Raw genomic sequence first — 15678 nt, forward strand, 5'->3', positions numbered from 1 at the left:
CGAGTTAACTCTCTTTATTAGTCACATTCAGAACAATATTTTAGTTGCGATTGCGCAATCTGGTCCTCTGTTCCTTTGTGCTGAGCAGAGAATGTTTATGATCTTTATTAATGAAGTAATTAAGAAGTGTGTTTTCATTCGGTTCAAGTGTCGTGATTTAGAGTTTGCCTTTGGGAGTCTCTCGAGCATATCACCGGGATGGCAGTGCTTCCTTCGAGATAGACTCACTTCACATTTGTTAGCTCAGCAGATGTGGGTGGGCAAGGCAAGGCACGTGGCTGGGCACAGGGAGGTGGATCGTAAAGATGAATAAGGCGTGGTGTCTCTGGGTGGTGCAGATGTTTAAGCGCTCAGCTACGAACTAAAAGGCTGGAAGTTCGAATTCACTAAGAGGCACCTCAGAAGAAAGGACTGGTGATCTACTTCCAAGAAAATTAGCCGCTGAAAACGTCATGGAGCACAGTTCTACTCTGATACACACGGGGTCGCCAGGAGTCAGCGCGGACTCCAAGGCAACTGGCTTTTTTTTTTTTTGTCTCTTCGAGAAACCTGCCGTCTAGTAAGGGAGCTAAGACTTGGGCTAAAGAGCTGGAGCACAAGCTAGGATGGGGTGGAGCCTCTGGGTGCAAATAGCAGCAGCGAACACTCGGATGCTCTTACTGTGTACCAGGCCCTGTTCTTAGTCCCTACCTACGTTAGCCCGTCATCCTCACCGTGCCCTAGAGGAATCCTCAGGGAAGTGGAATTATTTTCAGCTTTGGAGAAGAAAGAGGTTTCCTAAAGCGGTACACTGCTACCCAGGGCTTGTTTGTCAGTGGATGGTCCAGGGGCCGGGCTTGAGGAACCCTCTTCTGAGAATGGAGAGCCAGTGGGGAGCTATATCCAGGGGTATCGTGACTAGAGTTGCATCTTTTTTTTATTGGCCATGCAAAGGCGTTCGACTGTGTGGATCATAATAAATTATGGATAGCATTTCAAAGAATGGGAATTCCGGAACACTTAATTGTGCCCATACAGAACCTGTACTTAGACCAAGAGGCGGTTGTTCAAGCAAAACAAGGGGATGCTGCATGGTTTAAAATCAGGAAAGGTGTGCATCAGGGTCCTTTCACCATGCTTACTCAATCTGTATGCTGAGCAAGTAATCTTAGCAACTGGACTGTACAAAGAAGAACGGGCATCAGGATTGGAGGGAAGACTCAAAAACCTGCGATACGCAGATGACACAACCTTGTTTGCTGAAAGTGAAGAGGGCTTGAAGCAGTTACTGATGAAGATCAAAGACCACAGCCTTCAGTATGGATTACACCTCAACATAAAGAAAACAAAAATCCTCACAACTGGACCAATAAGCCACATCATGATAAACGGAGCACAGATTGAAGTTGTCAAGGATTTCATTTTACTTGGATCAACAATCAATACCGCTGTAAACAGCAGTTAAGAAATCAAACGATGCATTGCATTGGGCAAATCTGCTGCAAAAGACCTCTTTAGAGTGTTAAAAGCATAGATGTCACTTTAGAGACTAAGCTGCACCTGACCCGAGCCACGGTGTTTTCAGTTGCCTCATATGCATGTGGAAGCTGGACAATGAATAAGGAAAACCAAAAAAGAATTGAATTATGGCGTGGCAAAGAATATTGAATATAGCATGGACTACCAAAAGAACGAACAAATCTGTCTGGCAAGAAGTACAGCCAGAAAGCTCCTTAGAAGCGATGATGGCGAGACTTCGTCTCACATACTCTGAAAATGTTGTCAGGAGAGATCAGTCCCTGGAGAAAGACATCATGCTTGGTAAAGTAAGTGAGTGAAAAAGAGGAAGACCCTCAACGAAATGGAGTGACACAGTGGCTGCAACAATGGGCCCAAGCATAGCAAGGATTGTGAACATGGCGCAGGACCGGGCAGTGTTTTGTTCCATAATACACAGGGCGGCTGCGAGTTGGAATGGACTCTGTGGCGCCTAACAACAATAACAACAACAATTTTTTGGGTACTCATCACAGATACCTGGAAAGATTTAGGAGTCCTGGTGGCGAAGTCTTAAGAGCTTGGCTGCTGACCAAGAAGTTGGCAATTCGAATCCACCAGCTGCTCCTTGGAAACCCTATGTGGCAGTTCTGTTCCATCCTATAGGCCCCGTGGGAGTCAGAATCAACTCAACGGCAATGGGTTCGGCTTTTTTTTTGGTTTGAAAAGGTCTTATGGGGTTTGGTAAGTGCGAGTAGCTACAGCAGCAGTGCAGGGTGCTGTGCTGAGACCTGCCGCCTGTGAATCCCTTTGGTCCTCACCGCAGTCTGAAGAGAGAAGGATGCCGAGCCCCCAGTGGGCAGTACCTTCCCACGCTCCCCACACCACTGAGCTGGTGTTTTCCAGGGTTCACTCTGCGATACTGCCTCTCAATATAGGGGAAGAAATCGCCAGAGAGGAACGTCCTTACCTTTTGTGATGGCGCCCATGTTAAAAGTCCCTGGATGGTGCAAACGGTTAACACACTCAGCTGCTAACTGAAAGGCTGGCAGTTCAAGTCCACCCATAGGTGCCTTGGAAGAAAGGCCTGGCAATCTACATCCGAAAAATCAGCCATTGAAAGCCCCATGGAGCACAATTCCACAGGGATACACGTGGAGCTGCCAGGAGTTGGACTTGACTCTACAGCACCTGGGTGTTTTTTTTTCCAGTGTTCAAAACAGGCCTAGATGCTCAACCAGGCGGGAGGAAGCCAGCAGGGTGGCCCATAAGGAAAAGGAGCAGTGGCGGGTGGGAAAGGAGAGGCCTCTGGGCTCCCGCAGGCTCCTGGGGTAGAGGCCCACGTGCCTTGGGAAGGATGAGTGGTGGCAGAACAGCCAGAACCCCCTGCAGACCCTAGCACTCCCATCCTCCCGCCCTCCTCCCCTCTGCAGACCCTAGCACTCCCATCCTCCCGTCCTCCTCCCCTCTGCAGACCCTAGCACTCCCATCCTCCCGTCCTCCTCCCCTCTGCAGACCCTAGCACTCCCATCCTCCCGCCCTCCTCTCCTCTGCAGTCCCTAGCACTCCCATCCTCCCGTCCTCCTCCCCTCTGCAGACCCTAGCACTCCCATCCTCCCGCCCTCCTCTCCTCTGCAGACCCTAGCACTCCCATCCTCCCGTCCTCCTCCCCTCTGCAGACTCTAGCACTCCCATCCTCACGCCCTCCTCTGCAGACCCTAGCACTCCCATCCTCCCGCCCTCCTCCCCTCTGCAGACCCTAGCACTCCCATCCTCCCGCCCTCCTCCCCTCTGCAGACCCTAGCACTCCCATCCTCCCGCCTTCCTCTCTGCTGCAGACCCTAGCACTCCCATCCTCCTGTCCTCCTCTCCTCCCCGACACCCCAGCTCTTGAAGACAATATGCTGCCTTCGCTGCTATTCTCTTGAAATGGTCGCAAAGGGCTCAGTGTGTCCAGGCGGCCGTGGGGATCTGAGCGCCCCTAAGGGTCTCCCCAGCGAAGCATCAGAGGAGAGCTCGTGTCACAACGGAACCCGTTTGCTCTTTTGAGCAGCCCGGCAAATCCCCAAACAACATCAGGGCAGAAGAATCACACTTGCAGAATTGTTTAAAAATAGTCTCGTTTTCTGGTAGCTCTGAGTTCATCTGGGGAAAAATGCCATCTGCAAACGCCGTTTTCATCGATTAGATCAGGACCAGGATCTGTCTGTAAAAGTACATTTTTTTTTTCTTCAAAATAAATTGGCAATTTGGCTTAAGAATTTTACTGAAGTCATTCTATTCTAGTTGAACAATGTTGGAAGATAAAAACCCTCCATTATGCCTTTTTTTAATGAATTATAATTCAGACAAATCTCAATAATGGAACTGACATAGAAGGCACAGAGCAGAATTCTTAGCTTGTTTTCCTCACTAGCCTCCCTTGTTCAACGTGTGTAATTGGCATCTCTTCAAAGAGAAAACGGGGAATTTTACCATCATGGAATCCAGCGGCGTTCACTTATTCGAGCGTTCAGACTAAATATACTTTGGGAAGGGTTTTCCTCTAAACCTTAGCGTAGCTGCTTGTACATTGGGGTGCCCAATGAAAACCATGGAGTGAACGGATGGTTGGTTTTCGTTTTCTACAGTCACGACTCCGTTTCCAGCACAGAGCCAGGTGAATGGATCCGGCCGCTCTGTCTTGGGGAGGCCCCATACAAAGGGGTCATTCTGTTGGTTAGAGCCGTGTTTTTCCACCTCGAATGTGGCTCTGAGTCACCTGGGTGCAAACCAAAAACCAAATCGGTTGCCATTGAGTCAATTCTGACTCATGGTGACCCTATAGGACAGAATAGAACTGCCCTATAGGATTTAGGGTCGCTATGAGTCGGAATCGATTTGACAGCACTGGGTTATAGGGTTTCTAAGGAGCACCTGGTGGATTCGAACTGCCGATGTTTTGGTTAGCAGGCATAGCTCTTAACCACTACACCACCAGGGTTTCCCACCTGGGTGCAGGTCTTCGTAAAATGCAGCCTCTGACCAGGTCTGGGGTCAGGCCTGAGAATCTGCATTCCATGCTCTCCCAGGTGAGGCTGGCCCACAGAGCGCGCTTTAGGTGGGGAAGTGCTAGAGTGAGCTCTTCACAAGTCAGGCAAAACCAAAAAAAAAAAAAAAGAACCAAACCCTCTGCCGTCAAGTTGGTTCCTACTCATAGAGACCTTAGCGGCTGGTGGATTCGAACTGCCAACCTTTTGGTTAGCAGCCGAGCTCTTAACCACTGTGCCACTCGGGGCTCCAAGGGGTGCAGGAAGTGTCAAAAGCCCCAGCACCAACACCCCCTGCTGGCCGCTGATGGGAGCCCTTTTTGTTTTTAAAGGTACGACACCGAGGGAAGAGGGCACATCACCTACCAAGAATTTTTACAGAAATTGGGTATTAACTATTCGCCAGCCATGCACCGGCCCTACGCAGAGGATTATTTCAACTTCATGGGTCATTTCACTAAGCCGCAGCAGGTACAAGAAGAGATCAAAGAGCTGCAGCAAAACACAGAGAGGGCCATCAGGTGAGTTTGTAATTATTATTGTTAGCTGCTGTCGAGTTGACACTGGCTCATGGCCACCCTAGGTACAATAGAACACAACACTGCCTGGTCCTGCACCATCCACATGATCACTGGTATGCTCGAGTCCATTGTTGTGGCCACTGTGTATTTTGAGTGCCTTTTTTTTTTCCAACCTAGGGGGGCTCATCTTGCAGCACTATATCATACCATGTTCTGTTGTGATCCATAGGTTTTCCATTGGCTTATTTTTGGAAGCAGATTGCAAGGCCTTTCTTCCTAGTCTGTCTTAGTCTGGAAGCTCCACTGAAACCTGTCTACCATGGGTGGCCCTGACAGTATTTGACATACTGGTGGCATAGCTTCCAGCATCACAGCAACACCTAAGCCACCACAGTACACAAACGGACAGGTGGTAGTGGACCATAATCTGTTCTATGGCACAAGTTGTTTTAAAGTGGTGCCTCCCAGTGCTGGCAAAGCTACCGTGAGCCTGTGATACCCCTTTCCTGCCGTAGAATCTAGAGATTTGCACTAAGCCCCAAGAAAGGTAAAGTAGTTAGAAAGCCAGCCACACTCATGTCCTCATTCTCTCATGTTTTGTTTCTTTTTCTTTGGTTACTGCATATTGTCTGATCCCTCCCCTGGAATGCAACTAGGATGCAAGCTCCATGAGACAGGTCTGTCTTCTCTACCACTGAGGCCCTACTACCAGGGCAGTGCCTGATGCCTAATAACCAAACCAAACCAGTTGCTGTCAAGTCGATTTCGACTCATAGTGACCCTATTGAACAGGGTAGAACTGCCCCCATAGGGCTTCCAAGGCTGTAAATCTTTACGGAAGCAGACTGCCACATCTTTCTCTGGCAGAGGGCTGGTAGGTTCGAACCACTGACCTTTCAGTTAGCAATACCCAGTAGATATTTGCTAAATGACTGAATGAATGAGCAGACATAATCTTTACCTCGGTGCTTCTACTTCGGGGACTTATCCCCAAGAAACAATTCAGAAGAGGCCAGAGCTTAGCACCTGGAAGGTATGATTTTCAGTGGGCTTTCAACGACGACAAAAGGAACACCTTCTAATCCCACATTGGTGCACTGGTTTAGAAAAGTGTGGTCCAAAAGAATATGAGATGTGATATACCTTTTAACATTATGGAAACCCTGGTGGTATAGTGGTTAAGTGCTATCTGTGGCTGCTAACCAGAAGGATGGCAGTTTGAACCCACCGGGCAGTCCTTGGGAAGTCTATGGGACAGTTCTGCTCGGTCCTCTAGGGTCGCTATGACTCGACAACAATGGGTTTTGTTTTTGTTTTTTTTTAATTAACATTATTATCCTGAAGACTGTGGAAAACTTGGACAATGTCTGTAATAAAAGGTTAACTGGAGGGGAGGATCTGACTGGTCTGTGTTCCACACTTGGAACTATGTCACATGCATAGACAGGAACACAAGGACTGGAAGATGCCGTGCAAAAGGTAATGGCTTGTCTTTGGAAGGTGGACTGTGTGTGATTATTTTCAAAGTTGGCAATAGATATTAATGTCATAACTTTTTAAAAAATGTACAGCATAGGAAAAAAAATCTGCATATGATGTGACCACTAAGCAATGGGACAGATTTTCTTGAGCATCAAAGAACCATCAAGCTCAGTCCTCAGCGTCACCTGCAGTCCAGCTCCCATCACCTGAGGGCCCTGGCCTCACTCCAGGCTGCAGACACCTATCCACCTGCAGGCCCAGCTCTCTGTCTCCATCACCTGGACTGGCACCTAGATGAATGAATGCATGGATGAATGAGTCAGTGAATGAATGACTCCCCAGAGGAAATGAGATCTCCAAGGACACCGAGATGGAACTTAGTGGCTAAATGGGATTTTAGAGAAAGCAGCTGAAGTACCCCCTGAACCTGCCTGAAACCATCACATTACAAAGCCTGACGGCAGAGGATTGCATTTGTAAAGCTGAAAGTAAAGATATACGCAAGCCTGTGTAAATCACATGTGCCGTAAACCTAATGAGAAAGTGGAATCCACCCTTACCAGACGGGGTCGGCCCATTACCCAGCCGTGTCTTCCCCTCACTCTCTCCTGCCACTCTGAGCAACAGGGATCCCGGAGAGGCTCCCGGAGAGACAGCTCCCATCCTTGACTCCCTTACGTCACCTTCGCCTCCTCCTCTGTTCCCATTTGTCGTGTGAGCGTTGGTCTGTGCCTGGAAGAACCCCGTGTGCCTCAGATCACCAGCCCAGGTAGCTAATCCGTACTCTCCCGATCCCCTTGGCCACATCCCCCTCACAGACCGCAGAAGACCAGCCTGATTTCATGAAAATGCAGCACCCACCGATGCTTATTCAAAGCCGTCGGCTGGTAAAACCATCGAGTCACTTTGCCTGCAGGATGGCCACTTTTAAATTATGGGTGTCAGTGGGTCTTCCAGATACGACATGTTCGCATGGTTTTTTATCTCCTCGTTTATACCAAGACACTGGTAAGACTGGAGATTAAAGTGACTACCGTTTTATATTTGCCTCTAAGGAAGTTTATTTTGTTTGGAGTACCCCAAATACATTTTAAGGAGCCCTGGTGGCACAATGGCTAACCAAAAGGTGAGTGGTTCGAACCCACCTGGGGGCTCTACTGGAGAAAAGACCTGGCCATCTGCTCCCGTAAAGAAACCCTATGGGGTAGTTCTCCTCTGTCACGTGGGATCACTGTGAGTCAAAATCAACTTGACAGTTCCCAACAACAACAAGTACATTTTAGGTCCCTAGGTGATGCAAATGGCTTGAGCTCAACTACTAACCAAAGGCTGGTGGTTCCAACATACCAAGTGGTACCTCGGAAGAAAGCCTGGCAATCTGCCTCTGTAAAGATCACAGCCAAGAAAACGCTACGGAGCAATTCTGCTCTGACGCACGTGGGGTCACCATGTGTCAGAATCAATTCGACAGCAACAGGTTTGGTTTTGTTTGTTTTGGCTTAAATACATTTTAAAAATTAAGAAAAATTCTTTTTTTAAAATATCTGCTTTCCATCAAAAAACCAAACCCAGTGCCATCGGGTTAATTCTGACTTATAGCGACTTTATAGGGCAGAGTAGAACTGCCCCATAGAGTTTCCAAGGAGCGCCTGGCAGATTTGACCCTTTGGTTAGCGGCTGTAGCACTTAACCACTACGCCACCAGGGCTTCCAATGCCTTACTCTTTTCTGCCCTGAGTTGAAGATTCAGAATCGGAAGGGCAATTGTGAACTGACCCCATAAGCAAGGGCCTGGCTAAAATGCCAGTTGAGAGTTGCACAGGCAAAACCAGCAGTGCTCTGGGGCTTTTCAGCAGTGCGGGGGCCTGGGAAGCCCCGTCCCTTGTCCACATTGGGACCTGGACATGGACCGGGAGCAGCAGCAGCCTGGTTCTTCAGCTTCTGCTTGGCAGTGCGTCGTGATCCGTGGTCCAAACCCTCATTTACTCTGTGCACATATTTACTCTGCACGCAAACTAATTACTGCCGAGAAACCCGTCCAAAAAAATGCTGAGTGCCTCGATTTTCTAAAAATATGTATCTTGAAAATGTTTTGATTTTTTTTCCCGCATCTTCATTTGCTTTCATTTTGAAGAATTAAGTGGAATTTAATAGTCGCGATGACGAGTCATCATTTTGTAACATGGGAGTGCATTGAACGTACACCTGTAAGGGAATCCAAAATGTGGCTGCCATTGGTGTCTGTGCGCGGGACAATTAATGTGGCTCCTCTGTATTAGGTGCCACATGCCAGTGAGCCAATTCCAAATTAGTGGCTGAGAAGAAACAGGAGAGGCACCCTGGTGGCGTAGTGGTTAAATGCTTGGCTGCTAACTGAAAGGTCTGCGGTTCAAACCCACCAGCCACTCCTTGGGAGGAAGATGTGGCAGCCCACTCCCGTAAAGATTACAGCCTGCGAAACCCTACGGGGAGTTCTCCCCTGTCCTACAGGGTCACTATGAGTCAGAATCGACTTGACGCAGTGGGTTTAGAAGAAAAGGGGTTAGATCGTTCATGGAGCTTCAAAGTAAATGCCATTCCTCCTCCCCACCCTCAGTATTCCCACTCAATTCCACCTCTTCTGAATTTCTGCATTTTCTGTTCCTGCGCATTATTTTTACCAGAGAGACCAAGGCACCGTCCTCTCCCACAATTAGACCATTTCCTCCAAAGAGTTAGTTTTTAGAATTCACGTTCTTTTCCCTGAGTGATCACTTCAAAGCCAAGTCCACGTCTGCGCCCATTGGACCAACGCGTTATTCACTGCTCATTAGGAAAGCATTTTTAGAGACTGGGGTAAGATGAAGTGATGAAGTTTATATCATTCTACCACGGCTCAAGTGCAAGGCTATTTATTCTTAAAAATCTTCCACCACTTTTATCCTTTTGACTTTTTTCAAAGTCAGGGAAGAACATTCTGACTGAAAAGCTGCATCATAGAGACTCAGATGAGTTCCGTAGGAGAGTCAGCCCGCAGCCAGGGGCCACAGCTCCGGCCTCCCGTGCTGTCTTCCTGCCTCGAGGGACAGAGTCGTCTCCTGCTCTGCGCTGGGTCCGGGCACCGCCTTGTTCCCGTCTATAAAATGGGAATGGCGATGCCCCCGGGCAGGGGTCGAGAAGGTCGAATGTGAGCATGTATGTGAAGAAGATAACAGCTCTTGGTTTGTCACTGGGGCACGCGGAACGGTGGCTGTGCTTCTTCAGAATACGGCTGTTAGTTGCTGCTGAGCTGGCTCTGACCCCTGGTGAACTTACATGTGACGGAACGTGCCCCGTCCTGCACCCCCTCGTGGTCCTTGGTACACTTGAGTCCACTGCTTTGGCTATCGTGTCAGTCCGTCTTATTGAGGGTTTTCTTCATTTTCACTGACCCTCTCCTGGACCAAACACGATGACCTTTTCTATTGATTGGCCTTTCTCGATGATGTGTCCAAACTAAACCAGCTGAAGTCTCACCGTCCTCGCATCCTCAGGGGATTCTGGTGGCATTTCTTCTAGGAGAGTTTGGTCCATCCCTTTGGCAGTCCAGTATATTCAGTGTTCTTCGCCAGCCTCACAATTTGATCGCATCAGTTCTTCTTCTGTCTTCCTTATGACAAGAGCTCCTGGGCAAAAATCGACCTGATAAAAGCAAGCTGGACCCCTACAGCTAGCACGGGTAGGACCTGTGCCTTCCCGTCTCCTCACTTGCTGCATCCCTGCCCTGCTGCCTCAGGGCCTCGGTGCTGGCTGTCCACCGGGCCACCAGAAAGCTCCTCCCCTGAGTATCTGCCTGGCTCACTTCTTCATCTGCCAGTCTCTGCTCCAGTGTCACCTTCCCAATGCAACCTACTTAGACTTACTTAGAACTGCAGTCGCTTCCTCTTCAGGCATTCCCAACCCTGTAACTCACTGGCTCTTCTCATCACCTACTAACCTGCTGTGGGAGCGGTGGTAGTTCAGTGGTAGAATTCTCACCTTCCATGAGGAAGACCTGGCTCAAGTCCCAGCAAGTACACCTCAAGTCCCGCCACCATCCGTCAGTGGTGCCTTGAGCGCGGCTGTGATGCTGAGCAAGTTTCAGCGGAACTTTCAGGCTAAGAGTAGGAAGAAAGGCCTGGTGATCTGTTTCTGAAAATCAGCCAGTGAAAACCATATGGGTCACAATGGTCCAACCTGCAACCAATCATGGGGATGGCCCAGGACTAGGCAGCATTTTATTCCGTTGTGCATGGGTCGCCATGAGTCAGGGGCCAATTTGACGGGAGCTAATAGCAACCCATTGTACAATGTACTTATATCTTCTGTTCACGGTTTGTCTTGCCCCCACTGGACGGGAAGGTCTTCTACAGCTGGAACGCATGCCTGTGTGATCCACCGATGTGTCCCAGCACCTAGAGCAGTACCTGGCACGTGACAGGGACTCAACAAGGACTTATGGAGAGAGCAAACGTGGATTTCACACATCTCTAATACCCCTTCACTTTTACATTCACGGTTCCGTTTTTAAAGCACCAATTCTAGTAACCAGGCACGGCTGTCGTTTCTCTAATGTGCTTTTGCTAATGATAATAATAATAAAATGGTAATGACACCGACTTATTATTTTTTCTGGGATACCTTTTAATGTAAACGCTACACAGAGACTGCAAAACGTCTTCAAAATTAGTTCTTAGATGAAGCGTCAAGTCGTCGCATTAGAATGCTCATGAAACACTTGCCCTAAAGAAATAATCTTGTTTTCCTGACTTCAGCATGTGTCTGAAATGTACTCTCTTTCAGGGACAAGCTTAAGGATCGTTTTCAAGAGATCAGCAAAGCACTCACCGACCTAGACAAATCTAAAACTGGCCGCGTGCCCCTGAGCAAGCTGCAGAAGGCGCTGGGAGAATGCGGATGCTCTCTTAAAGAGGCAGAGCTGACCGAGCTTCTAAACAGGTTCCTTTAACTGCGTTCAGTGTTTCTCGGGAGTCCCTGGGTGGTGCAAATGTTAAGCGCTCAGCTTCTAACCAAAAGGTTGGCAGTTCAAACCCACCCAGAGATGCCTCAGCAGTAAGGCCTGGTGATCTGTTCCCAAAAGGTCACAGCCTCGAAACCCCTGTGGAACAGTTCTGCTCTGCACACACAGGGTCGCCATGAGTCGCAGTCGACCCAATGGTAACAACAAATACGTTTCCCTCGCAGTACGAAAAAAAAATGTGTTGGGAAGTTGCTTTTGTTTCTTACTGTATGGCCTCTCGAACAGTCTCGTGACATTGAAATAGCCTCCACGTGTTCCCTTTTGCCGGGCTACATGGTGGTGGGTTTGAGCCAGCCAAAAGCAAAAAGAGAAAAGCAACTTGACAGATGCCCAGCTTTCGCTGCTCCGTCTAAGCAGCAGCAGCAGCAGTGTGTATGTGTGTGCATGTGTGTGTGCGTGTGTGCGTGTGTGTGCGTGCGTGTGTGTGTGTTTGCATGTGTGCCTTTTAACTGTACTTTAGATGAAGCTTTACAGAACAAACTAGTTTCTCATCAAACAGTGCACACATTGTTGTATGACATTGGTTAACAACCCCACGACATGTCCACACTCTCCCTTCTCAACCCTGGCTTCCCTATTACCAGCTTTCCTGTCCCCTCCTGCCTTCCAGTCCCTGCCCCAGGGCCGGTGCACCCCTTTAGTCTTGCTTTTTCCCATGGGCCTGTTCACTCTTTGGCTGAAGGGTGAACCTCAGGGGTGACCTGATTACTGAGCTGAAAGGCTGTCCGGGGGCCGTACTCTCAGGGTTTCTCCAGTCTCTGTCTGGCCAGCAAGTCTAGTCTTTCTTTTTGAGTTAGAATCTTGTTCTACCTTTTTCTCCAGCTCTGTCTGGGACCCTCTATCGTGATCTCTGTCACAGCAGTCGGTGGTGGTAGCAGCAGCATTTTTTCAATCTAGTTTCTCTTTGATTCGTGCTATTCGTGCAGTTTGTCAGGAGCCTGACGTTTTCTATGAGACTAGAAACCGCAGCCCCTGCCCTGTTAATGCCCTTGCTCCCCTGTCCCCGCACTCAACAGCTTCCAACTCTTGTAACTGGTGTCTCTTGGTATTGAACTCCCCATTTCTAAGTGACAAGCTTACACTGCTACTTCTTAGTTTTTCACTTGGAGGCAGTGTCTATGACTTCCTGCTAAGAAGACAGTTTTAACTCTTTGTCACTCATCACTTAGCACCCACACCCGCCCCTTGGCCTCCACCACCCATGGAAACAGATGCAAACTTGTCTCCATGTGCTCCCGGGATCACTGCATCTTCTGTGTGTGTGTGTTCAAATATACACAAAACATACACCACTTCAACAATTTCTACACGTACAATTAGATGTTCTAAATGACATTGGTTATATTCTTCAAGGTGTATCACCTTTCTCGACAACCTTTACTAAACTACTTCATCACCATTAACACAAACTCACCGCCCCCTAAGCTTCCCATCTGCCCTTTTGAGTTGCTGTTGTCGATTTGATCACATATAGCTATAGATCATTCTCTAGAAGAGTATAACGCTTAATGCAGACGTGCTTTTCTAATTAGGCTAAGCTATTGTTTGGTTCAAAGATGACTTCAGGGGATGGTTTTGGTTCAAGATTTAAAGATTTCCTCAGAGTGATAATTTCGGGCAGTCATCCTGCCTCAGTGGCTCCAGAAAGTCTGGATTCTGTGGGAATTTGAAATTCTGTTCCTCATTTTCCCCGTCTTGATCAGGATTCTTCTACAGAATCCTTGATCTAAATGTTCAGTAGTGGTAGCCAGGCACCATCCAGTTCTTCGGGTCTTGTGGGATCACTGCATCTTTATTTCGATTTGATCAATATTCAGAGTTTACATTATTATGACTAACCAACTACTTTTCCTTTCCTATGCAGCATTTGGAGCCCTGGTGGTGTGGTGGTTATGGGCTATGGATGCTAATCAAAAGGTCTCTACTACCTTTTTTATTAGATGCTTTCCTCAAAAACATGCGTACATTAAGAATGGGGTGCTGAGAAGCGCAGCAGAGATAGGGCCAGTTTGTTGACTCTGTCCAAGATGTTCAGTCACTTGGCAGGCAGTTTCCCTTTCAAACTTTTCTTGTGGACTGGTCAGATTTCCAGAGGATACAGTTGCCGTATAAAATACATGATGCCCCCTTAAATTTGAATTTCAGATAAACAATGCATATTTTTAGTGTAAGTATGTGCCAGATGTTGCATGGGACATACTTACATACAAAAAAAACTGTTGTTGTTGTTAGGTGCTGTCAAGTCGATTCTGACTCATAGCAACCATTTGTACAACAGAAGAAAACAGCGTTGTTTATCTCAAACTTGAATTTCACTGGGTGCCTCTGTAGATTTTTTTGCTAAATATGGCAGCCCTACCAGAGAAGACTGTTCTGGTTTTCTCTTGCCAGCACTCTGGGAGCTGACTGGGAGAAGAAGGCTGGAAGTTTCAACAGTCCATGTGGTAGGACAGACTGAATAATGGCCCCCAAAGATATCCAGGTCCTAATCTCTGAAACTTGTGAATGGTATCTTCTATAGAAAAAGGGTCTTTGCAGATGTTTTTCAGTGAAGGGTATTGTTGTTGCTATTAGGTGCCATCAAGTCAGTTCCAACTCGTAGCAAACTTGTGTACAACAGAACAAAACGTTGCCCGGTCCTGCGCCATCCTCATAGTCGTTGCTATGTTTGACCCCATTGTTGCAGCCACAGTGCCAGTCCATCTCATTGAGATCCTCCCTCTTTTTCACTAACCCTCTTCTTTACCAAGCATAATGTCCTTCTCCAGTGATTGGTTCCTCCTGATGACATGTTCAAAGTAAGCGAGACCCAGTCTCGCCACCCTCGCTTGTAGGGGCATTCTGGAAGTACTTCCTCCGAGACAGATTTATTGGGATGGGGATCATCCTGGACTAGCCGCGTGAGCCATAAATGTAATCACAGGGATCCTTATAAAGGGAAGGCAGATGAAGATTTCACGCAAAAGAGGAGAAGGCACCCTGCTCACAGAGGTAGATGTGAGAGTGATGCAGCCACAAGCCCGGTGACACCTACAGCTACCAGAAACTAGAAGAGGCAAAGAACAAAATCTCCCTAGAGCCTCTGGAGGGAGCATGGCCTACTTACATCTCAACTGTGGCTCAGTGAACCTGATTTCAGACTCTTGGTATCCAACACTGTAAGGGAATAAATGGGTGTTGTTCGAAGCCACCATGTTTGTGGTATTTACAACAGCCATAGGAAATTATTAGAGTCAGTATGTGAACTTACACTTAATCCCCCTCTTGTCATTAAGAAAAAAAAAAAAAAGAAACCCTACCTTGAGCCAGGACAGATGCCTCCAGTTCAGAAACACTCTTTTACCCTCACCGGAGAACATACCTCCAGGCATTCTGTTGGGGTGGAGTTTGGGGAGCGGTGTAGGGTCTAATTGCTTCCCACACATATTTTTAACCAGCCCTTCTGTTTTAACCCCACCCTCATCCCTACTTCCTGTAGCTGGTGCCACCACTGCCAGTGCCTTTGAGGGCGTGTGCAGGGTGTGTCAGGTTACTTTTCTACATTCCCTCTGATGGATTCAGGAAGTGATTTCTTGAATCTGATGCAACGGTTATCATTCACCCATCAAATTTCCAGCAGCTCTTGTCTCCTTTGACTTCCTTAGTTCCTTGTGGTCTATGCCCATGGTCCTCAAACCCCTGCGAGCATCGGAATCACTGGCATTGCTGGGCTCCACCCCCAGAGTTTCTAACTCAGTGGGCCCAGGGTGGGGCCTGAGAGTGTGCATTTCTAACAAGGTTCAAGGTGAAGCTGATGCTGATACTGCTGGACTAAAGCACCCTACCTTGAGAACCACTGTTTCATACCTTTTGAAAACTTTCTTTAAAAAAACTTCGTTTTCTGAAAAAGAAGGAAACCCAAGAAGCAGAGAAGAACTGGACTTCAGGACTAATTGTCTCCATAAACCACTGCCTCCTCCACCGTGAGACCAGAAGAACTAGATGGTGCCCGGCTACCACTACTGAACGTTCTGATCAGGGACACAGTAGATGGCTCCTGATAGAAAGTGGAAAAAATGTGGAACAGAACTTCAAATTCTTAAAGAATCCAGACTTACTGGACCTATTGAGGCTGGAGGAGTCCCTGACTTTG

General features: G+C 47.9%; 1 protein-coding gene across 1 annotated transcript in view; it reads left to right on the forward strand.

The window, feature by feature from the left end:
- The window catches only part of EFCAB6 (EF-hand calcium binding domain 6), a 338133-nt gene that overhangs the window by 225839 nt on the left and 96616 nt on the right, over window positions 1-15678 (forward strand). The window contains exons 21-22 of the mRNA XM_003419798.3: window positions 4838-5026; window positions 11309-11464. Coding sequence (XP_003419846.2) covers window positions 4838-5026; window positions 11309-11464 — 345 coding nt within the window. The remainder of the gene's footprint in view (window positions 1-4837; window positions 5027-11308; window positions 11465-15678) is intronic.

The sequence above is a fragment of the Loxodonta africana genome, chromosome 4 (assembly GCF_030014295.1).
Source record: "Loxodonta africana isolate mLoxAfr1 chromosome 4, mLoxAfr1.hap2, whole genome shotgun sequence".
NCBI lineage: Eukaryota > Metazoa > Chordata > Mammalia > Proboscidea > Elephantidae > Loxodonta > Loxodonta africana.